A 24263-nucleotide genomic window follows, 5' to 3' on the forward strand; every position below is an offset into this window, starting at 1 on the left:
TCCCGTTGCATGAGAATCTGTGGTTTCTCGGCGGTCTCTCGGCCTCAGCGCTGTTGGGGTAACTCTTTCTTGCAGGGTAAAGGATGTTTCGCAGCAGCCCGAGGGTCTCTTCAGACTTTGCCAAATGTCCTGGGTGAGGAGGTTGGGGGGTTGGGGGGCCAGGTCACCCCCATTGAGAAACATGACTGAGAAAGGTAAGCAAAGGCTGAGATGGCTCTTTCCGGCACATTGCAACACGGGGTCCTCACGGGATCAGCCGAAGGGCTGAAAAGCCCCAGAATTCAGTGAGTGGTGACCACGCTGCAGACATTAAGATGTTTCAGTTTCAGCTCAGCATTTGAGGCCCACAGTCAGGACCCTGACTGCCTGGCTCATGCATTCAGACCTTCCAGCGTCGGGTCTGTGGGCGAGGGGGTAGTGAGACCCATCTCCATATGGTACAAGGACACAAGTGAGTTGGAGAGGGACTGGAGTTGGAGAGACAGGCTCAGGCGTGGCCGGTGGTTGTGGTGCTGTGGTCTGGAATCATCAGGACATGGACACTCAGGATGGCAGGGTGGGGGAGGAAGTCATTGCCATAAAGAGCTACAAGAGAAATGGAGAAAGGGCCTGATGACCGAGGGACGGGACATGGGTGCCAAGGAAAGGGAAGCCAGGGAGACAGGCAAGCTTCAGGCCGGGCGCACCCAGGGAGAAGGAGGCATATGATGAGAGGGCCTCTCAGAGGAGGCAACACGAAGTCGAGACTTGAAACAGGAGAAGGCGTCAGTCCTGCCAGCAGCTAGGGAAGAGTGCACCATGCAGCAGGAACAGCACGTGCAAAGGCCCTGGGTGGGACTGAGTTTAGCACCTGTGGGTACCAAAGGGGCCTATTGTCATTGTCATCCTGTCTGGCTCCCAGGGTCACGCTAGCTGTGTCTGCTTTCCCAGGTCATGATGGAGGAGCAGATGCATCTGCAACAGCAGACAGTAAAGACCTTCCAGGAAAAGCAAGAATCCCAGAAATATGAGTTTGAAGAAGAAATCAGGCAGTACAAGGAACAAATCAAGCAACACTCACAGACCATCGTGAGTCTGGAAGAAAGACTCCAAAAAGTGACTGAACACCATAAAAAAATAGAAGGAGAGATTGCAACGTTGAAAGACAACGACCCGGGTAGGTCTGCAAGGTGGGGAGGAAGCCTCAGGGCTTGGGGAGGTCCTGCTGATGCCGGGGCCTCCGTGGACTGATGGAGAAGGAAGAGCTTGTGCCTGTTCCTTCTCTGGAGGCCCCTTTTCTTCTTGTTACATGACAAAAGTGGGGGCCCTCGAGGCCCAGGCAGACAGAAGTAACGAGAATGAACTAGGGCACCTTTGTGGCAAGCCTGTGAGATGAACAGGCTCAGGTGTGAGGGTGTCAGGGCAGCCTGCCGGGACCATCTTTCCCAGAGGAAAGCATCCCAGGCGGACTTTCACAGGCTGTTCTCTGCCATCAGCAGTCAGAGGCTTGATCTAATGCACTTTCATAACCAACCAGGGCTTGTTTCTTAAGAAATAGACCCCAAAGAGGGAGAGACAGGGTGAGTTTGCAAGCAGCGGGGAAGGAGAGAAGCGGGTGTGTGAGGGTGTCGTGACACGTGTCCTCTGATGCAGCTCAGGAGGAGATACAGCAGGAGGCTCCGGCAGCACCCCAGTCCATGGACAACACCAAAGATTCCGTGTGCGACCACCTGATGTGAGTGCGGGGGTGCGAGGGCCTTCCTCAGGCCGGTCGCCAGAGCCTGGGAGAGGGGTCAGGCCTGAGGGCTTCCCTTGTTACTTGAATCTCTCCATCCCTTTAGCAAGTCAGGATGGTGTCAAGGGTAGATCTGTGTTCATTCCCAACACACCACTGCATTGTGTGACCCTGGGCACGCCACGCCTCCCCCCTGCACCTTGGCATCCGCGTTTGTGGTAAGGAGGTCCCTGCGGGCAGAGTCACTTGGACAATGGGAGCTAGCACTCTGATTAGCTGTTCTTGGGGGGCAAGCCTAATCCTGGGGTGATAAGCAGACAGTGGAGATTCCGGACAATGGAGACACTCAGTGCAGTGGGGTCCTGGAGAGGCTCATGTGTTACTAAGTGGCCTTAGGACCCCTCCCAACTCAAAAGTTCATACCTTATCTGGCACTTCCCAGAAAAACAAAATCCATGCCGGGAAAGCTCCAGAAAACCACTGCCAAGCAGCGTCTAAACAAGAAAGAGCTGGGGAGGTACCGAGAATGGATTCAGAAAGTCTCTCAAAGGAGACCAACCACCAACCTGACCCCAACCCCAAAGTCCACTCCCTGAAGTCTAATCTCATGGGGGATTTTATGCCCAAAAGGCCAAAATATGCAGCTTACATATTTTGAAAAGTTCCAAACTGATTCCTCCTAGTAGAACCGTGACTGCGGGCGCCTGAAGAGGACGCTTCTCTGGTCACTTTAGCACCTGTGTAGACACCTGCATCCTAAAGTTTCATCCTCAAGTAGGAGGTGATGAGCAAGGACACACACGCACGCACACGCATCTGTATATACAGTTATTTCCATCCCAGTGACCACCAACCTGTTTTTTATTTCCTAGCAGACACATACTCTACCTTCAAAAGTCTGTATAAGAGCCTGGGATCCAAGGGCCTGTGTGCTCCAGGGAAGAGGCATTATCACCTGCCCCCAAGACTGAAGTTCTTGGCCCCCTTGGGAGCACGCAAGCCCACAGCTCTTCCCGCTGCCCCCAACACACACAGGCATCTCTGACTTCCCCAGGGCCTCTCAGACACACACCCAGGTTCTTCCACTCAACCCCATTAGGGCACCTCCCCCTGCCATACCAGGGCCCCTCCATGCCATACCAGGGCCCTTTTGGTGCCACGCTGTCCACCAAAGATGTGCCACCTTCTGGGGCATGGGCTCAGGGGTGCCCTCATCTCCCCCTCGCCTTGCCCCCATTGGTTATCCAGCCCCAAGGCCCACACATCTATAAAGGATCCCCTGAACACTGGTGCCTGTCGGGCCCCGCCTCTCCCCATCAGGAGTTAAGGAAATTGGCGAGAACAGCAGCCATATCGCCTTCCGCTGTCTCTTCTCCATCCTAAAGAGTCCCTGAGATCACAACAAAATAGTCTTTCCAGCAAAGAGCACAAAGTCCGCACCTTATCCATTCATGTTGAGGGACCTGGAGCTGGCAGGTGCTTCACGCGCATGGAACCCAGCGGGATCCTTCCTTCTACCTCCATGTATGTCTTCAAATGAAGACGCAGCAAAATGCATTTTTGTTCCGGGACTTTTCCAAGCGCATCTACATCCCCCGGCTGCCCCGGGCTCACCGGGCCACCAGCCGCTGAGGGTCACCTTGCATGTATGTGGTCCCGGGACGCTCAGAGCCACCATGGAGTGAGGAGACTGACTCTGCCTGTTTCTGTGAATTTCAGAGCAGATTTACTGATGGCTCAGAAGGAAATCCTGTCCCAGCAGGAGCTCATCATGCGGTTAAGGAAGGACCTCACTGAAGCCCACAGCCGAATGTCAGACCTGAGAGGTTGGTACGATCGCCCGTGATTCCTGACGTCTTGACCCACTTGGAGACAGGAAGGAAGTGAGGCTCGCGAGTGGAAATGTGTGGCGTTAAACGTGCCCGGGCCCCTCTCACGGCGCCTGTCACAGCATCACTTGGGCTGAGCGCGCGCGGCTCAGGGACGTGGGCCTGGCTCCATAGCTGGTGGCCACGGGGTCAGGACCCCTTCATTCAAATGCAGCTCTCTTTTGGGGGAATCTCTTTTTGTCTTTCGCCAGGATTTGTCCCTGGATGCAAAGACTTGGAAGGCAAACGTGGGTCTGCCTGGGTCAGGGAGCTGGCCAAGCCCTCACGCTCCCCAGCCAAGCCCTCACACTCCCCCGGCCAAGCCCTCATGCCCCCCGGCTGCAAGATCTGAGGGGCTCCCCTTCCTCTGATGCAAATCACCTGCTTCTAGGTGAATGTGGACATCGGGAGGCCACCCAGACCAGGGTGAGGCAGATACCCGCTGTGCTGTCAGTCAGGGGTACGTCGGCAACAGGCTTAACTTCCCAGGGAAACGCTAGAGGCCAGGATGGACCACACACTCTGGGGTGTCCACCTGAGGGTCAGGGAACTGGCCGTGTACCCAGCTCCCCCTGTCACAGGCAGACAGGTGAGCAGAGCAGGCCCCAGAGACCTCAGAACACCCTTAGGCAAACAGAGGAGAAGCAGGCAGCTGAGAGTTGCCCGAGAACCCCAACACGCCAAAAACCACGTGATGGGGGACCCTGATATCATCACTGCCATCCCGCAGGGTGAGGCAGGAGAACGGTGCCTCACGGAGCCAGCGCCCCTGGAAGGTGGTGGTGGTAGCTATTTTGCTGTCATTTGCAAAGATGCAAGCAGACCCCCTGGCCATTACTAAGCCCTCTGAGAACCCCTGGAGGGCAGACCCACCCCAGGCTTCTTGGGGCCTGGCAGACCTGCCACAGCCCCGGCGGAGACCCAGGCAAGAGCCCCCCGCACGAGCTCTCCTGTCCCACCCAGGGGAGCTTACTGAGAAGCAGAAGATAGAATTGGAGCGGAACGTGGCACTGGTCCAGCAACAAAACAGCGAGCTGAAAGGGCTCAAGGAAAAGATCGGGCAGTTGACCAGCCTGGTGGAAAGCAAGGACCAGGAAATGCAGGTCCTCAAGGAGGTGGTCAGGTAAGGGGGGTTCCCAGGCAGGCTTTGCACAGGGAGGGGTGTCTCTGTAAATGCCCCTTGAAGAGTTGGACGGCGGACTGGAAGGATGAGTGAGTGAATGAATGAATGACAGGTGTGTCATTGCTTCTCAGCCTCATCCATTAAAACAGGCCTTTGATTAGTTCTGTGCTTCTTAAAGACGCCTGCCCAATCTTCTGACAGGTCTCAACTTAAGTGTCACTTCCTCCAGGAAGCCTTCCATCCATTGTCACCACCAAACATAGCCAAGGGCTCCTGCTCTGCCTGGGGCTCCTCAGTCCCTGCATTCTGCCTACCCTAGCACTCCTCTCACAGGCATACTGTGCCATTACCTATTAACGCTCTGCCTTCCTGGTGAGGACAGGGTTTTTCGTACGATATTGACTCTCCAGCATTCAAACAGAGCCTGACAATCAGGGAGTTTAACAGGTATTTATCAGACCATTGTATAAGCTGGAGGTGTCAGAGGTCAGCTTGAGACAAAAATAAAGTACCTTTGCCCATGGATTAGTCTTAAAAGCACACTGGAGTTTGCATTTTCATATAACTGCCCATATTTTTATCTGAGTAGTGTTTTCCCCAAGAAAATCTGAGTAAAACTGATGTCTCGTGTAGCCCTGTAGCTTCACCTGCCTGTGAAGGGGCCTTGGCAGGGTCAGAGAGCTGGGACAGACCGGCAGCCAGCCTCAAGGCCAGGCGCCTCCACACGCAGCCTCACGGCCCTGGGCCCCACTGTGTGCCTCTCTCCTTGTCTGGAAAATGGAGCAAGATTTCCCGCCTCGTGGGATCATTAGGAGAAACCGAGGGGCCGGCGCGTAAACCTGTTAGCAACAGTGGACGCAGTAAATGCTTCCACTGGGGCCGCACACCCAGCTGGACAGCCAAGACAGGCAGGTGCCCGCAGCCCTGGCCACTGCTCTTTGCGACCCCTTAAACCAAATCCTCTAGAAATCCATGGGCAGGAGACACGGGGGCTTGGTGACGTCATGGAGCTCCTTTTCCTGTTGGGCCAGCGAAGGGCAGAGGTGGTCCCGGAACCTGGTGATTCTGCCCACCCCACTGCGCATGACCCGTCTCCCCTGCCCTAGGGCCTCGCAGGAGAAACACAAACCCCAGCCGCACAAGGAGAAGGGGGAGAAGCCCCAGGATACGGCCCGGACATGTGACATCTCGGTGCAGATAGACCCAGTGCAAACCGATATCTTCCTGAACAGCCAAGAGGTGAGCGCCCACCCACTCCTGGACACCGGAAGACGTGCTGAGAGCCCAAGGGTGGATTCCTTTGCTTTTGAAAATCACTTCATTCTAAGCCCCCCAATGATGACTTGCTTGTGTGAAACGTACCCAGTAGAACGCGGCTGTCCTGTCCCTCCCATCCCAGGACCCAGAGGTGACGGATGCCAACACCTTGGTATGGGGGTCATGAACTGTTCCCCAGGGGACCACCAGGTTCTGGCACGATGGTGCTGGCCTCGGGGAGGCTGCTGTGTTGCCAGTGACTGAGATCTCAACCTTCTGCACACACACCTGTGCAGATGCGTGTCGCTAGATCACAGCTTAGCAAAATAACAGCGCTCGGCCGCGTACACCCTGCAGTTTGCTTTCTCCTACCTAACACTGTCGGGGGGCCTCTTTTGCAGTAAACATGGAAGGATGGGCCTCATTCTTTCATAGCCGCCTACAACTCCATTGTGTCTCTTTTTCCAGCCACTCCCCTGCTGATGGGTGTTTAGGCCACTATTTCTGCCCTCGCACGAGGCTGTAATATCCTCCTACGTCCGTAGAACAGGTTCCAAGACGTGAAACTGCCGGGCCCAGAGGACATCTTTGGTGCTGCCTGCTGGGGCCAAACCGCCTTCCCGCTTCCATTTTGTATCACCGAGGTCTCCCGGGGACAGGCCTGGGGGGCGGCCCGGCAGGGAGGGATATCCCGCAGCTCATCGCCGGAGGCCCATGGTTTGAGTGAGAACAGCCCCCACCAGGTGACCCTCAAACGTGCAGGGGGCGTCTCCAGGGCTGGGATGCACCCCAGCAGCTGTGGTCAGCTGACTACAGGGTGCGGTGGCTCCTGGAACCCCAGGTTCCCTGGAGTCCAGGGATATCCCTCCCCATTACTGGAGAGTAGGGCGTTTCAGCAAAGGGCTTTGGATCTTTATTTGGAAACAGGGCCAAATGTGTCAGCCTGCCTTCCTGCCTTCTCGGGGATGCCTTCCCCTGCCAAACAGCAGGGAGCCAGGCCGAGCTCGGTCTGAAGGAAGGACTTGGCGGCCGCTGGCTGTCCCGGACACTGACCCAGGTTCAGAGCACTTAGCATGAGTGTGTCCTGGTTGCTCAGAGTGGCCAAGAGCAGGAGCCGCAGAGAGTTGTACACGGTTATGTTCTGTGACGGGTGACAGGGTCTCACTCCCACGGAACCCCAAGTTCTGACTATAATGCCCAGCCCATATTTGCTCACTCATTCAACAATGCCAGGCCTGGGAAGACATACAGGATCCCTGCCCACACGGGACCCCCTCCTCACGTGCGGCATCCCAGGCCGGATTCTTGAGGGGACGCCTGGGATGTCACTTGGCTATTAGAAGGCAGGATAAGTTGAGGGGATGGGGGAGGGAGGCTGCAAGATAAAAGGGCAAAAGTATTTGTTCCTTCTCAGAATGCTTCTCCCCAGTCGGCTGCTTCCTGCTTTCTAAGCCAGAGTGGGTCAGAGGGCTGAAGAGTTGTATGAGAAAGAATCTCCATCGTCTCTAAATAAACAAATTCCCCAAAGAGCCGAGAGTAAGGGTCACATAGAGCCGGAGGACTCTGCAGGCCGAGCGGCCTGGTGGTGGTGGCTGCCCTACCCCCACTCTCGGTGGCTCCTGCCCTCCTCGACACACTCCTGCACACACACGCTCAACGCGCACACTCACACACATGCATGCACACACACACACACATGCACGTACACTCAGTGTGCACACTTACACACATGCATGCATGCACACACTCTGTGTGCACACTCACACATGCATGCACATACACACTCAGTGCACACACTCACACATGCTCACGCACACACGCATACTGCTGCACTCATGGGGTGGGGCTGCTTTGGGGTCAGGCACTCGGGGGCCCCTCCAGGAGGACAGCTGGAGCAGAGCCTGAGGAAGAGACAGACCAGTGGGGGGACACAGGTGGGCAGAGCAGCCCCAGGAGGAGCCAGGCTGCTGGGGCGGGGGGATCACAGGCCGTGTACTCCTGGGGCCAATGTGGCCATCACCCAGCCTGGGACGCGTCGGGTAGGCCTTTACCAAGCATTTGGTGAATCAAAGACAGGATATCTGAGGCTCCTTCCGCCACCCCAGTTTTCTACCCTAGGAAGCACTTGTCTCTTTCTGGGGTGATGTACAAGCTTGTCTGGGTGCTTGTCGTGTCTGCAGAGACGGGCTCCAGGCTGGGACCACCTGCTTCCCTCCTCCCTCCCCAGCACCCAGAACAGTGCCTGGTGCACGCACCCTCTCTCTCTCCATGTGCTTATGTCGTTCATCTCCTCCTTCACCTCTCCCCTCACTCGCCGTTGCCATGACGGATCTCGTGCATTTCATCCACGGCCAAGTCCCCAACGCCTGGACCAAGACTTAGTTCAGTAAGTCTCGGTGAGATGCATGAATGAACGATCCACTGACTCGACAGACACATTTAACTCAGCCCATGCCTGAGCTTCCCAGGGCCCCAGAACCTCTAGAAGTTCTAGGCAAATCATGGCATGTCTGTGAATTTTTCTGGAAGAAGGAACCCTGCATTCTTCCAAATCTCAAAGGAGCACGGAATCCTTACAAGATGACAAAGACATTCCATGTCTGTTCCCTTCACAAATACCCAGTTCTAGTTAGGTGGCTCATGGCTCCCGTGATGGATGGTGCAGACACAGAACATTTCCATCATCACAGAAATTCTGTGGAAAGTCTCAGAGAAAGGTTCTTCTTTGTTCAGACCAGCCAAGACTCGACTGTCACACGCCCCCACGTTAATATCACACAGTCCTCCTTATTACTGGTTCAGAAGAGTCACATGTCACTCCCGGAGCAGAATTGGACATGTTTGTTCAGAGACAAGAGCAGAATGACAACCAATAGAAAGCCAGGCCTAGCAGAATATTAGGGAAAATAGTATTGGGGAGGCAACATGGAGATTTTTTATTTATAGTGAAGCTGAGTAGGTAGGAAAGTTGGCAATCTTCCTAGATGTGACTTTACATTAGAGATGAAACACATGATTTCCTTCTCTTCCCAAGCCCCTTACTCTATTTCCCAAGCTCTGAGTGGCAAGGTGTCTGCTCTCTGAATCGCTTGCATTTCGTCCAATATGAGAGGCGCTCTGATCCCCAGTAAAGCCACCACTGTTCTGGCCACAGGAGCAGTCCTTCAGCGACCTTGGGGCCAAGTGCAAGGGGTCCCGACACGAGGAAGTCATCCAGCGTCAGAGAAGGGCCTTATCTGAACTCCGAATGAGAATTAAAGAACTGGAGAAGGCCCACTCATTGAGTAAGTGTCCAGCTTCCCGGGCCCCCTCGATGCTCAGAGCCCAGGCCTCAGATTCTGGGGTTCATTTCAAGGGCCAGCTAACTTGCCAGGCCCACTGTCTTTTATCCCCGGCCTGTCATAGCCAAAAAGACGTTGTCATACCGACAAGCAGACATCATCTCAGAATCAAGGGCAGACCCTGATATTAGATAATAGGAGTTCATTAAAAACTCCTTTTCTTGTTTCACTGTGGCCCGACAAAAACTCTGTCAAAGATTAACACCATGCCAGGGTCAGCTCTGCAGAACCTTCTTGGATACCCTATTCAGAGGGGAGGGGACTCTCTCAAGGCAGCACGCTGCAGGCCAAGCCACCTGTTAGACCCCATCCTCGTTCCTGTGGCTTGCAGTCACCCCCACTGCCTGGGTACCAGCGTCCTCAAGGCTGAAGCCCAGGTGACCTTGAACATGTCCAGTGAGCGGGCAGCTGGTTATGACACACAGCAACTTTTTCCTGCACTTTCCTTTTGAGTCTAAAGTATTTCTTTTACAGATCATAAGGACCACCTGAATGAATCATTTCTCGACTTAACGGCTCCCAGGATGGAAAAAAATGTCCCGAAAATAATGGACATCAAGCCTGACCTGCCAAGTCCCTCAAGACTAGAGTTCCAGATGGTAAGGTGTCCTCTGCCATGACAGACACATGGAGCTGGGGGTGCAAGGGGGGACGCTGGTTGCGTGGTTCAGGGCCAGTTTCTCCCTGACGGGCCAGCATCAGTACCAGCCGGTGCCCTGCGAGCCAGGGCTGGGATGTTTGAAGCGAAAGGCAGTCTCCCATTTCTGCTCAACGTGATAGGGCGCTGCCCTGACGTGGGGCCAGCCCTGCCTCAGGTGGGCCCTTGTCCTCACGTCATATGTGATGTTCTGCAGAAAATACTCAGCAGCTAATTTACAACATTACATGTGGGTTCTCCTACAGTTTGCTAATCTCTGTAGACTGAAATCCATGCACACAGGCAGGGTAGCAGGATGCCGTGACAACGAGGCCAGCAGCTCAGGGGTCGGGGAGACCCGTGCAGGCCAGGCCTCTTCGGGCTATGACTGTGGGCCTGTTCTCAACCTTTGGGGCTCCACTGCCCATCTGCAAGATGGTGGGAGAGTCAAAGGAGGCCATCATGTGAGGTGCTTACCCCAGGGCCTAGCTCACAGCCAACACTTAATGAATGCTAGCTGCTGTTACTTTTAAAGGTGTTTAAATCATGGCATTCCAGAAAAACCTTCCTTTCTTTGAGGGCATTGTTTCATCTGCCAGGATCTTCAGAAGTGACTTGATTGTTAAGTGGAAGGTACCCTCAGTTTTCAAAGGGTGTTGATTGACACATGGCAATGGACAGCTCAGGTGCACGTCACAGGGTCCAGTGGGCATGGCTTGTTGCCACAGCTGAAGCCAAAAGCTGCTTAGGATCTTGGAAAAGGTAACAAGGTCTTCCTATCTGTGCCGGCATCCCCTCCAACAAGTTTTCTAAACATTTGCTAGAGACGTGACTCTTCAGAAAGGTGTTGGTTTTCTTGAAAAAAACTAAACTCTCAATTCCGAGGCTGGAATAGTGGGGTGATCTCCATGTGGAAGAGCAGCTGAATCCTAATCTGAGCCCCTTTCCAAGATTTATCTCGGCATCGACCTCTAATCCCACCCTTGACAGCACGGAGCAGAAAACCCGCCGACCCACTTAGAAAGCCTCTGTTTCCAAGGCCGGCAGTAATTAAAGTTAAAAGCAGTGAGAGGGGAGGAAGGATAAGTGGCATGTACAGTGTGCTCACGTGTGCCGGGCACTGAGCTGCGCCGTCTACACGCATCATCTCATTTAATCCTCACAACTGCCTCGTATCGTAGTTGCTATTATTGTCCCCATTCTACGGATGGGAAAAATTGAGGCTCAGAGGTCAAGACCCTCCCTCAAAGTCACAGAATAATGCGAGGCAGAGCCAGGAATGTGAGGCTGGCAGCCTGTCCCCAGCACCCTGCTGGGCTGCAGAGGTGGGACTGTGGGATTGAACTCTAGCCCAATCTCCCTCTCTCAGGAAAAGAGGGGCTGGAGCAGGGTGCAGAGGACACAGCTCAAGGGAGCTGGGGACACAGAGTGGCATTTCAAGTTATTTTTGCAGCAGATCTGCCCAGTTAACTGTCATCTCCAAAGACCCCTTTTTAGTCTCATCTCTATAGATGCACAGATAAGTGTCACCTTACCTAGAAGTTAACTTTGAGGGCCTTTATATTTTTGTAGTTGGGGCTTCTTGTTTTAACTTTAGAGGCTTGCAGTGCAGTGCCATCAAATGCAAGAGCCTAAGAGATGCTCATTGCAAGTGCTTAAAACCCAAGTTTGTTTTTTAGGGAGATTTCTCTGCAAGCTCCCTGGTCAGTCTGGGGGTTTCTCCACGCTGTCAGTAGGAGCTTTGGCTGACTGCCGGGGTCCCTGTGAGTGCACAGCTCTCCACACCATCCTGCACTGTCTCTGGAAAAATCTGACGTGCTGCCAGCCCACCAGGTCCAGCAGTAGGAGAAGAGTCACATTTTGTGAGGGTGGTATTCCCGTTCATTAATTTAATGAAGGGAATTTTCTATTGAACCTTCATTCATTCATTCAACAAACATGCTGCCGGTGCCAGGTGCCATACCTGGCACAAGAAGTGAACAAAGGCACGCCGGTGCCTTGTCATCTAGACCTCAGTGCTACTGATAATTTGGGGGGCTGCCCTGCACACCGTGGAACGTTTAGTCTAGTGCTTCTACCCACTAGATGCCAGTAACACCCCCTACTCTCAGTTATGACAACCCAAAATGTGTCCAAGCATTATCAAATGTCCTGAGGGCAGGGGCAGAGGTCAAGCAGAGACAAAATCACCCCCCTCCCTCTGCTGAGAACCACTAGGCTTGACAGTGACTGAAGAACAAGACATTTTTTAAAAAGAGCCGTGCTCGGAAGCTCAAGACACTGTCAGAAGAGAGCAGTGGACGAGGGATCAGACCAAATCAACTCAGCAGCCACCAGGGTTTTAACTTCCGGTTGTAGCAATTCATAATTAAGTGCCAAATGAGGGTTTTCTCTTTTCTTTTTTATTTCAGTCTCAAAATGGCCTTGCCGACTCAGAGTTCATCCCGACCATGGAGAAGTCAGGGAAAAAGGATGTGGTGGAGGCTTTAGATCTCAGCGAAAAGCTGGTAGGTGCTGACGGCCTCCAGCCCCTCCTGCCCGGCCCTGAGACCCCCCCAGTCTGGTGTAACCACAGGGTGGTCTCACGAAACACCAACCTCACACACACCTTTCTTGCTTCTATAGCTCTGTAGGGCGCAGCTCCCATCCCGGCATGGGTCACAAATTGCCTAGTCGAATTCTTTGACAAACTGGGTAGTTCAAAAGAATGTTTATCTCTGTTGTGATTTCTCCCCCGGTTCTCAAAAGAGTGTAAGGTAAATGAGCGTGGGCAAAACAAAAGTCAGCCGAGAGCCCCAGCTGCGCTGATTCCAAAGCATGTGTGTGTTGTCTGCAAGTGCAGAAAATGAATGAAACAGAATTAGACGTTTGCCTCCTCCAGGCCGTCACCAGCGGCCTCGGGCCGGCTCCGACCCGCGCCTCGCTTTCCTTGCAGTACATGGACATGAGCAAAACGCTCGGGACACTGATGAACATCAAAAATCTGTCTGGCCATGTGTCCATTAAGTACCTGTCCCCCAAAGAGCGGGAGAAAGTCAACCATCTCCGACAGAAGGACCTCGATCTGGTGTTCGAGAAGATCACCCAACTCAAGAACCGGCTGGAGAGAAAAGAGGAGCTTTTGAGAGGATACGAGAAAGACATCGAGCAGCTCAGGTACTGCCCGGACCCCCAAGAACGGCCCAGCCTCCACCCTCCAGGCCAAGCCCCAGACACAGCAGATACCTAGGAAGGGGGCGGGAGCCCGGAGCCCCAGGTGGGGAGTATCCCGAACACTGGGGAAGGGGTGGGAGGGAGGGACAGTGACGATAAGTCACTTCGACTTCGTGGGGCAGCAGCCCCTGACATGCTCGGTCCCCTCTTTTCTCTGCTCTCCTGGCGAACAAGCAGTGCCTTTGTGCGTCTTGGCTCAAGTCTCCCACTTCTGTCCTTTTCTTTCTAGCATATTTCCAACAGCCGCAGCTCACCCACCTGCTCTGGAAACTTGGGAGGGGGGCTGGGAGCACAGTCCCACTTGCTGTTCACTCTGCCCCCTTCTCCCCAGGGCTTCATTGTTCTCTCCCGCTTTGTAGGGAAGCTGTTACAGGGCAGCCCCGATACTGAACGGGTTCCTGGCTGTGGGTCCTCACCCGCATGCTTTCAAGGGACTTATGAATACTCCACTACAGGCTACACAAAATGTTAATAAAAGGTTTATTTACAAGGGAAAAGGAAATAAGGAAAATGTACAACTCAGGGAGAAAATAGGGAAATAAAGTCTTTAATGCGTCCTACCCGATCCGCCGACCTGGAAACCCAAAGGCACTCTCCGAGCTGGCCGGATGCTGCGAGCTGGCGGAGAGCCAAAATGGGGGACTCCTCCAAAGCCCACGTGTCTGGCTTTATACCCACCTGGCTGCTTCACCCCACCCTCAGGTCCCAGCCACCTTCCCTTTGGTGGGGATGGGATTTGTCTTTCCCAATGTCCTGATGGCTTTGGCCTGGGGTGGGGGTGGAGTCCACAAAGCCTGTATGGAATTAGCTTTAGGACACCTTTTCCCCCTAACACTACCACTAAGTTAGCCAAATACTAAGAGACTCTCCCAGGCCGGGGGTTGGATGGGGAGTGGGAGAGAGGAGGGGAACAGACCGTCTCCCCGCTCCGCTCAGGCAAAGCAAAGTGTCGGTTCAGATGTACCAGTCACAGGTGGCGAAGCTGGAGGACAACATCTACAAGGAGACGGAAGAGAAGGCCCTGCTCAAGGAGGCCCTGGAGCGCACAGAGCAGCAGCTGCACCAGGAGAAAAGGCTCAACAGGGCCATGAGGCAACAGAAGGTGAGCGGCCCCCGCCATGGCCGGTAGCCCCAGAAACTGAAAGTAGCCCCGGATGTGGCTTCTCAGCACTCTCCACTCTGAATAAAACATCACAGGCCTCTCTCTGCTTGTGTCCTGGGGCTGCCTCCGGCCCAGGACAGTTTCCTTTCATACCCCTGGCGCCAGGCAGAGCTGGGCCCAGCGACAGAGCTCTGGCTTCTCCTTTGATGCGCCCTCTGGAGACTTCAGTGCTCCTGAGGGGCACCCCCCACCCCCAGAGCTTGGCAGGCTAGGCCCCAAAGGGGAGACACCAGACCACAAAATGGGGCAGCAGAGGGCCCCAAAGGGTCATTGTCATGAGCTGGCTGGGAGTGTGAGAGAACCTGAGGATTTGCATAATCAGGCCTCACATGCATTATTCAGGGCTGCCTCTCCCCATACAGCAAGGCTGTGCAGCCTGTTCCGCCCAGCACCCTTTCCTGCAGAAGGCTCAAAAATGGCCAGGTTGAACCTGTGTCCAGGTACCCAGACGAGCTGAGCTGGGGACATGCAAATTCAAGGAATTCACATGTTAGAGCAAGATCTCCAAGGAGGGCAGCCACAGTCACCCCCACCTGACCACACTGCTCAGGGGACGCTTGCTGGGGGTGGGCACCAGCCCCGCATTGCCCACGACCTCTCCCCCAGCAACCCTGCAAGGAATGCTGGAGAGTGTCAGTCCACTCCAGAGATGGGTAAACCGAGGTTGGCAGAGAGAACACAAGCTGGCTGCTCAGCAGCGGAGATGAGACTCTGGCCCACACTTGGGCCTCCCGTGCACCTTTTCACACGCACTGTCCTCCACACCTTGCTCTCCTGAGCTGCCCCCCTCAACCTCCACTCTCCTGGGGGTCTTCGTGCCAGGGTGCAGGTTTGCATTTATGATTTGTTATTAATATGTTGTCAGAAACCCATTCGTTTGGGACAATGTTACTATATCCCAGAGGGACCTCAGATACATCTGTCCCGGCCTCTGTTCTTTCCAAAGAGCATATTTTCATTTTTAAAATAGAAACTAAAGGAACATAGAATTCTGCTTTTCAAATTAAAGTTATATATCTAATATTTTCACAAGGAGGCTTAATTTATTTTTTCTGGTCTCCTGTGTGAAATTTCACCCTTTCACAGATAAGTTGGTTGAAGCACTGGGAAATGAAGTTACTCACCATGAGCTTCAGAATCACCACCCCTCTCCCCAGAAAATATATGCTTGGTGTTAATGTTTGAACATTTCTTCGCCAAGCAGAACTTTCCAGAATCAGAAGTCCTACTTCCAAACTAATACCTTTGGCTGTGAAAACAAGACTTGATATAAAATGCTGGGGAAACCTCAGTGCATTTATGGAGAGCCTTGTGTCACTGGCCTCTTGACTCAGGAATGTCCTGGGTTTGTGGGGACAGTGGCCCAGACTGTGCTCAGTCTAGACCACTTCCCACTTCTCTGGACAAGGCGGCAGCATCTCTCAGAATTCAGTGATAAGCTTAGCTCCCATGCCTGGCCCTGAATGACCTTGAGCAAGGGACTTGACCGCTGTATCTCAGGATCCTCAGCCACCCTAGGTGGTGAGAGACCCACTTCGTGGAGCAGCAGGAGGGTTAAATGACATAGTGCCTGCAGTGCCTGGCACAGGGCAAGCTCATTACTATGGGGGAGAGAAAAGGCAGCTCATGGATAGAGGGGAGCGGTCCCGCATTTCTTTCAGAGAACTTCCTGCCAGCTGACATGTTCTCAGACCCTGAGATGCCTTCCCCCCTCTCCTCCTAAAGCCAGCAGCTCTTTTGTGAAACTCTTTTCTGTTTGGTGAATACAAGTAGGACCACAGCCAAGAAAGGGCCCAGATACTTTGTGTGACGGGTTAGGACTGGAGTTTTCAATAGGAAATGTTTAGATGCACAGAGGCTGCCATCTGAGAAGCACGCAAGCCCTTTCTTAGCCCTTTGCTGAGAGCTGGAGTGGGAGAAAGCCTGGAGTGCACCTGCTGCTTCCCGCTTCAGGAAGCACTCAGCTCCACTTCCGGCCTCCAGCCAGTCAAGACCTAGCATGGGGCATGGCCACAGCTTTGGCAGGTGGTCTCCCCCAGGCTGGAGCCCTTGACCTGCCTTCCCTTGGCTTGGTTAGCTCCGGTCCCTCATCTTTAAGATGAGAATAAAAATGGCGCCAAGCTGATGGCCTGCTATTCAATGAGAACATTCTTACAAAGCCACATAGGGCTTGATACACGCCCTGTACCATCATCATTCTATCACAGTGCTATTGAACTCAGTATTTTCCAGGATTTTCTTGGGTCCAGGTATTCTCCAGATGCCGAGTGCCACTAGTATGTTTTTGAGCAGAGTAGAAACTGGTTGACTTGTACAGGATGAGAACAGGTTGAGGCAGCTTGGGGATGGTCCTCTCCAGCTCATACAAGGGTGAAGCAGTAAAATATGGTTAGGGTCCTGCAGCCTAGAGATGGAAGACGGCTGAAGGAAGAGACTGATCCTCCCAGCCTCCATCTTCTCCCCACCAGTCCCAGTGAGGCCCAGTCTCCTAGACACACACCCCAGAGGTATGTCCCAGAACAGACCAGGAAGGACACATTAAACATTCTCTTGCCCACTTGATATTTTCACTCAGGAGTGTTTAGAAGATCAAGAGCAGAGAAATACAAAAGAATCAACACCTTCCAACTTCTTCAAAGAGAAAGAGAGGCAGGTATGAGGGTTCTTTTGATCTTGTAGTCAGGCACAATGTAGATACAATATGTTCAAAGTTTATAGGGTATAAATGCCAGGGCTTGCTGGGAAGGAATTGCCAGCACTTCTGCTCCCTTCCCCTGCCCCTCCCTCTTCCCACCTACAATCTGAACAAAATCCTGGGAGACCAGCAAGCATCACCCCAGGTCCTGAGGGAAGAGAAGGCCTAGGGGACATGCAAGTGTAGTCTTGGCTGCTGGGACACCCACCCCCACCTAGCCCACACTAAATGATTTGGGGACTTGAAGACAAAGCCCCTAAGAGAAGGAATAAGGAAGAGTGGTAAGTCCCAGGAACCCCTGCCCTAAGAAGGAAATAAGGGCTGAAAGAAGGAAGGGCAGAGGGGAAGTGAGTACAAAATGAAGCCAGGAATGAGGATGGATGTGCCAAGTGCACGGACTTCCGCACCTGCTGGGGGGAGCCCAATTTGATCACGGCCTTTCTGGTAACCATTGGGAAGTGGTAAGGCCAGCCTGGCCCGGGTTCAGTGTCCACTTGGCAGATAGATGTGATGCTCAGAAGTGTTTACTGAACAAAGACAGTCCTGGATTTTCCCCCAGAGACTCTGTGTGATACAATGAACAGCATCCCTGACATCAATGCGATGTTGGCTCACCCAAGTATGAGAACAGCTCTTAAGAGACAGCCTGATGTCATCACAACCCAGGGAGTTCAGAGGAAAAGCAGTTGTGCAAGAGCCAGGTTCTGCCCCTCAGCACTCAGCTGTCCACTGGTTGGACTTAATCCAGGAACATATTTTGGAGCAATGTTCAAACTGGGGTTCCCTTTGGGAACCCTTGGGTTCCTGGGATGGTGCCCCTCTCAACACCCCTACATATACACACATCACACCTTGCTTCCTCCAGTGCCTCTCTCCTCTACTCACCCTTCATGGAAGGCAGAGAGGTTGTTGGTTCAAAACACTGCTTTCCAATACCTGGGAATCCGGATAGCGACTATTATCTGGGCTCAGTTCCTCTCAGCTGTGGTCAGTTTTGAGTGACCGCATGCTCAAGGCCTTTTCCCAAGAAAATGCCTGGAGGACAACTGTCCATTAGACACAGGCCCATGAGCCTCCATGGGGGGGGTCACAAGGGTAGAGCTAGCATCACGCTGTGAGATGGCAGACTTACGAGCCCCTGTCTCAAAAGACAGCCATGAATTTTGAGAATGTTCAGTAGGGTTGATAAAGTTGGGGGGCAACAAATCAAAACAAAGCAGAATGCCCATTTAAACTTTAATTTCAGGTAAGCAAGACACTTAGTTAAGTGTATCTCAAATGTTGCATAGGACACACCTATACTAAGAAATTATTAGGTTTTATTCTGAAATCCCAATTGAACTGGCATCCTATACTTTATCTGGTGACCCCACCCACAAATATTTACTGATGGTGGAGGGGCGGGCTCTGAAGTAAATGAGGCAAGATGGCCGCCCACAGATATATTTCATTTCATTCATGGAACAGTTTTTTTTCCCTAACATTTCAAAATAGGGCACTTCTGTGGGACACTCTGGAAAACTAGGCAGATCCGGAGATGCAAGGTCCACAATCCCACAAGCCACCATCTTCCAGGACCCTAAGAAAGTCCCAGGCTGGTGGGATCACTGGCCCTCTCCACCCACTGCTGTTGCTTCCCTGGCCCCCATAGGACTCAGGCTGGCGCCCCGGAAAGTGCCCAGAGCACGCTGGGAATGTCCCCTTCCCAACACCCTGCACCCTTACCTCCTGAGTGTCGATCTGTGAGGGAGGTCCCAGCTCACTCGCTGTTGTGTCCCAGGGGATCCTCCTTCAGTGAATTGTCCTTGAGGTGTCCTTGAGGAGACCGGGCTCAGCTATAGCGATCACACCCCAGGAACAACAGGCTCCAGGCCCTGTAGCCCCTGACGGGGAAGTGAGTGCAGCTGTCGTCCTGTCTGGGCCCTGGGCGTGCTTGGCTGGAACCTGCTGGGCATCTCCGGCCTCATCCACTGACTTGGGAGGTGCTTCCAGCCAGAGCGAAGGGTCCCCCAAGGAGAGAATAGTGTTCCTCGCTGCCCGCTCCTCAGTTGACTAGCCCCCTCCTCACAGATTCCTCTGGAGTCTGGAACAGAGATGGCCCCAGAGGCTCAGCCACACACCCCTTCTGCAGACCCACAGTCTCAACCCAACCACACCCCAGCCCCTAGAAAGGCCCAATGTGCCAAACGAGTAGCACCTGAAAGTTGAAAAAAATCCAAGTTTCTTTGATGCTAAAGGCAAAAAAAAAAACCATGAGCTAAAATTTTGTCACTGTTCTTTCTATATTAAAGAGACAAATGTTTGTAGAGATGGTGAAGAACAAGATGCAGAACTCGAATTTCCAGGTGAGCCAGAAAGAGAGGAGAGAGACAACAGTGGGGGAGCAGCAGCAAACCCAGGTCATAGGACACGCCACCTGTTAAGTCCTGAGCAGTTGGGTTTGTGGGGCACCAAGCTAAGCCCCAGGGGGACCCCCTCACCTCAGCTTCACAAGGACACTGTGGGGCGGGTCTTACTTTAACCTCACAGCTTAGTAGGGAGCCGGAAGTCAAGGTGAATCCAACGCCCAGGTGAAGACGCAGCTTGACCTAGTGTGGGTAACAGGCCTGATGCACTGCAGGTGCTCTCGCTTTTCTATTTCAGGGATGCATCCGTGGAATACTCTTTTCAAAGAGATGAGAATCCAGACTATGAAATCTCTCAAACATATCGAAACTCTGCCATTCACAATTCAGAGGCGAGCTCACTCGGGGAGCCTGCACACTGCCACATTTTGGTTGAATAAGACAGGTGATAGATTCGAATTTGATAAAAGGCTACAATCATTCTGAGACAACCAAATTATCACTGGAAAAAACTAAAGACATTCCAGGACATTTTTGGAAAACGAAAGCCTCTTCTCAGCCAACACCACTGTTCTAACACCTCCTAAAGCAGGAGGTTACAAGGTGTTGGGGCACCCTTAGAGCCCCCCTAGATCTAAGACCTTCATCCCCTGCAAAGTGGGAATGAGTGAGAGATGTATCCCTTTTCTCAGAAACATATATGCTTAAGTGGGGAGCAGGCAGCTCACCTACAGCTAGTTTTTTTTTTTTTAATATTTAGTTATTTATTTATACAAGCAGTGGGTACAGTCAGAAGCGCGGGAGGGTGAGAGAATTCACCAGAGCCAGAGCAGGGAGCAGAGCAGGCAGAAGGATCGAAGTACACTGCTGAGGGGAGCAGTGTAGGAGCAGGAGGCAGGAGAGGTCCGCGCGCCATGTGGGATCCTCCTCTGGTGGCCGGGGAACAGCCGGGGATCGAACCGGCGCTGCAGAGGCCGCGGGCAGCTTCGCAACCCAGCGCTCAACCACTGCGCCACCAGGGAGGCTCTACAGCTAGGTTTTGTCTGAGGACCATCAGAGAAGTAAAATGACAGAGCATTTGAGGTCTGGAATCTCCTCTATCCCCAAGGGTTTCTTTCCTCCAGCCCCTTGCAGAGTGCAGCTGGGGTCTCCCTCCTCTACTGTGCGCCTCATGCTCTCTGGCATCGGAGCCTCAGTGCCCACTCATAAAAGAATCTCCACCTCCAGTAGCTTCAGAACTGGCCTCTCTTTTCTTTTTAGGGTCCCGTGGTATTTTGTTTCCTGTCCTCCAAAATGCCATTTATCAACTTCATTTTCTTTTTCCATTGCAACTGGAAATTGCAATGGAATTGTCAGTTGTCTGCCAAAGAAGAAAATCTAGTGAGCAAATTTGTACTGAATACCTAATTTAGGCCACACACAGTGCCAGGCGCTGGGCTAGAAGAGTGAGTAACGTCTCATCCATTCACAAATATTTACTGAGTCTAGGCTGTGGCAGGTACTGCCCAGGTGTTGGGCAACATGGCAAATTCTCCATGGGGGCAACATTGCCCCAAGAGGGCAAACATTCTTTGCATGTATAAAGCGCTAATACACATACAATGCTTTCTATAATATTTCATTTTCATGGGGGTGAGAGCAATTAGGAAAAAATAGCTAAGAAAGCTGCTTAGGAGAAGACGATTGTGAAATAAAGGTTGGGGTAGATCAATGAAGAGACCCACAAAACTCCCTGCCTTTCTGGCTTACATTCTTGGGTCACTAAAAAAAAGGAAATATAAGTAATGATTAAATACAAGTGAACACAAGAATGATTAGGTAATTACCTTGCACAAAATGTTTTGAGGACAAAGTCCAGTGGATTGAGCTCAGGGACCCACCCAGTCCAAGGGCCAGGAGAAGATTCTCCAAAGACCTGCGAGGTGTGGGGAAGGACTTCTTTCTAGAACGGATACTTGCACTTGCCTGAAACATCCACTCTGCTATATCCTGAGTTGATTTCCAGTTAATTTCCTAATTTCCAATTTGGGTGTCACTGTTGAAATGTCCTTTCATGCTAAGGAGGCTCCAAACACCCCGGCTGGATGCCTAGGGCGCACCTGTGGCCACAGGTTCAGGGTGGACTCGGCCAGCCCTCCCCAGCCCTGACATTTGCATTTTCATGGCTCACGTTCCCCATCTCTCCCTCTTCCCAGATCAGCCACTGCTGTGCCTTCTGCCACCCTGGGCCTTGTCACTCCAAAAAGCAGACCAAAGCTTGCCCTGGGATGCGCCCCCACATGAGCTCCTAGCAGGCCTGGGGGAGGCGGACTCTGGGACCAAGAATCTATTTTTAACAACTCTCTGGCTTCTGCTCTGGCAGCCAACCCCAGACCAGGTCAGGGCACTGGCATTGGGAACCACCCCAGCCAGCAATTTTGCTAAAAAGCAAATAAAAGATATAAAGGAAAGGTGGTTTACAGGGGAAGGATTTTCAGTGCCAGCTGTCTGCTTTCCCTCTCCCTGGGTGTTCCATGCAGCAATTATCGTGCGGGCTAGCGTGGAGATGTTAGCCTCTCACCCTGAAATTACTTTGATTGCAGAGTCTCAAAACACAGTCAAAGCTCCTGTCGGCCCCTGGCACACGTCTCAGGAGATCATTTTTTTTAAACTTGTCTTTAAAGTGAAAGAGTTGAAGAGATGGTCCTAACAGCCCTTGCAGTGAAACCCTTCCAGAAGCCCCTCTCGACCCCTGTGAAGACTGGAAGGGTATCATTTGAAAGATGAGGAAACCTAGGGTCTCATAGTAAGAGACAGAGCTCAAACCCACTCCCCAAGCCCTCTTCCTCCAGGGGCAGGGGTGTGGTAATGACTGGAATAAAAACAGGAAGTGGGACTGGTCATTCAACCCTAGCTGGGAAGAAATTTACAAGTTGTAATTGCGTCTGCAGTATGCGCAGAGTGGGTGGGATTTTGGGTTGCAATGAATAGAAACCTGTTCAGAAAGAGGAAGAGGCTTCTATAAGGATACAGGAGTGAGAGTCTCAGACAAAGTTATCTCAATTCAAAAGAGAAGTGGTAAACTATCAGGTCCCAGACATATGTGCACACACGTGCATATACACACATGCATGTACATGCACGCACATGTTTGTATGCACACACGTGTGTGCACACGTGCATATACATGCATACATATGCGTGCACACACATGCCTCCTCTGCACCACTCAGTCGCTCTGCCGATCTCATCTCTCTCCAGTCAAGTAACGGAAAGGAATGACCTCATGGTCCTCTGATTCAAAGGACCAACCCATGGAGAGAATAACAGCTCCATGATCTGGAGCATGATTATCAGAAAAAGCTCACCCTGTGCCAAGTGTCAGGTCCCACATATGGCTGCATGGTGGGGGGCAGGAAGGAGCGCAGTGCTCAGAAAGTATTAGACAGACCTCTATCAATATTCTCCTCTTCTCCTCCTAAGACACCAGAGACATGAGACATAAGTCATACTCGATTCAGTAAAGCTTTTCAGGAGAAAGAAGCCACCACAATGAACGTGCCCATCTTTAGAAGCTCCCGGTTTCAAGATCATGAAAATATTAAAAGAGGGAAAACGACTGTTTATCTGCACGGGGCTTTATCAAAATATTAACAATGCTGACTTTGGGGCAGTGTGATAATGGTGAACCATGTTATCTCCCTTTTGCTCTGTGTGTGTGTGTGTGTGTGCATAGATAATATATATATTTATATTTATATAACAGCATATTTGTTTTATTTTGTGTTAAAAATTTTGGGGTCAAATATTTTGGGTCGTCTTTTTGGGACCTCGTTGCAGTGATAGTTTTTACATTGTTTTTCTTGCTCCTTGAAGGTTGGAGCCAGAAAAGCCACCTCGAAGATCGACCAAGAAAGAGAGATACTGAAGAAAGAAGCCCCCGGCAAATCCAACCAGAGCCGTCCATTTCCTAAGCCTGCTGGAAGGAACTAGAACTAGAAACGCCATCCTGCCCAGCCTTGTGTGACCCTCCGTGAGTCCGTGTGACTCTTCTGTGTCAAAATACTAAGATGCTTTTGTAGGACTTTAAAGGTTGTTATCCTCACATTTGCTTCCTAGGCTGGTATTTTGCACAGTGGTATGTTCTGGAGTGCGTGGGGAGAATTGTTCTTTTTATTTATTTTTTTTTTTTTTAAGTTCTTTTTACCAGAAGATACACTGCTGAGAGGAGCAGTGGGCGCGGCAGGAGAGGTCCGCCATGCGGGAAGTGGCCGGAGAGCAGCCGGGGATCGAACCGGCACTACTGCTGGCAGCTTCGCATATGCGCCACTGGGGAGCAATGTTCCACAGGTCTAGAGCCAGACTCCTAGGCCTGGCAGATACAATTGTGTGGTTCCATGTTGGAGTCGTGACGTCCCCGACTTCACACCTCTAGGGAGCTCCAAGTAACGCAGGGTTGAAAATCCCACAAGACGAGTCGTGGGGCCACAGGACAGAATGGCCAGCTCAGGGCTGTTGGGGCCGTCATGCAGTGCATTCATTTCTGGATTTACAATAATAAATTTAGAAGCCAATCCATGTTGCCACTTCTGTAATAATGTCGAACATTTACACAGCACTCGGCAGTTTTCAAAACACTTCTCATGTAATCCTCCCAAACCCCAGGAGGGAGATAGTATTATCTTCCCCACTGTACAAAGGAGACCCAGAGAGGTTAAGTCAACAGTCTAAAATCACACAGCTAGTGAATTCAAGAATCTGGAACCCCGGTTTCTAAGGCCATCTCGCACTGCCTATTCTGAGCTACCAAGATGGCCACAGCGTTCAAGTCCCAGGCCGCAAGGTCAGACCGAGACCCAGCCACCAAAGAACACACACTGCCTGGGGGAACGCAGCCATTTTTCTTGTTGTTTGCAGACACCTTCATCT

The 24263-nt window shown here is 52.2% G+C and overlaps 1 protein-coding gene across 1 annotated transcript in view; it reads left to right on the top strand.

Moving 5' to 3' along the window:
• Positions 1 to 23504, top strand: part of FHAD1 (forkhead associated phosphopeptide binding domain 1) — a 98591-nt gene extending 75087 nt beyond the window's left edge. The window contains 13 exon segments of the mRNA XM_054691201.1: positions 931 to 1156; positions 1633 to 1714; positions 3434 to 3540; positions 4546 to 4705; positions 5812 to 5944; positions 9117 to 9246; positions 9778 to 9902; positions 12352 to 12447; positions 12876 to 13096; positions 14090 to 14255; positions 16891 to 16968; positions 19302 to 19355; positions 23211 to 23504. Of these exon segments, the coding sequence (XP_054547176.1) occupies positions 931 to 1156; positions 1633 to 1714; positions 3434 to 3540; positions 4546 to 4705; positions 5812 to 5944; positions 9117 to 9246; positions 9778 to 9902; positions 12352 to 12447; positions 12876 to 13096; positions 14090 to 14255; positions 16891 to 16968; positions 19302 to 19355; positions 23211 to 23327 (1695 nt within the window). The 3' untranslated portion in view covers positions 23328 to 23504.
• Positions 23505 to 24263: the final 759 nt, after the last annotated feature.

The sequence above is a fragment of the Talpa occidentalis genome, unplaced genomic scaffold (assembly GCF_014898055.3).
Source record: "Talpa occidentalis isolate TD23 unplaced genomic scaffold, MPIMG_talOcc4v2.1 talOcc4.9, whole genome shotgun sequence".
Lineage (NCBI taxonomy): Eukaryota > Metazoa > Chordata > Mammalia > Eulipotyphla > Talpidae > Talpa > Talpa occidentalis.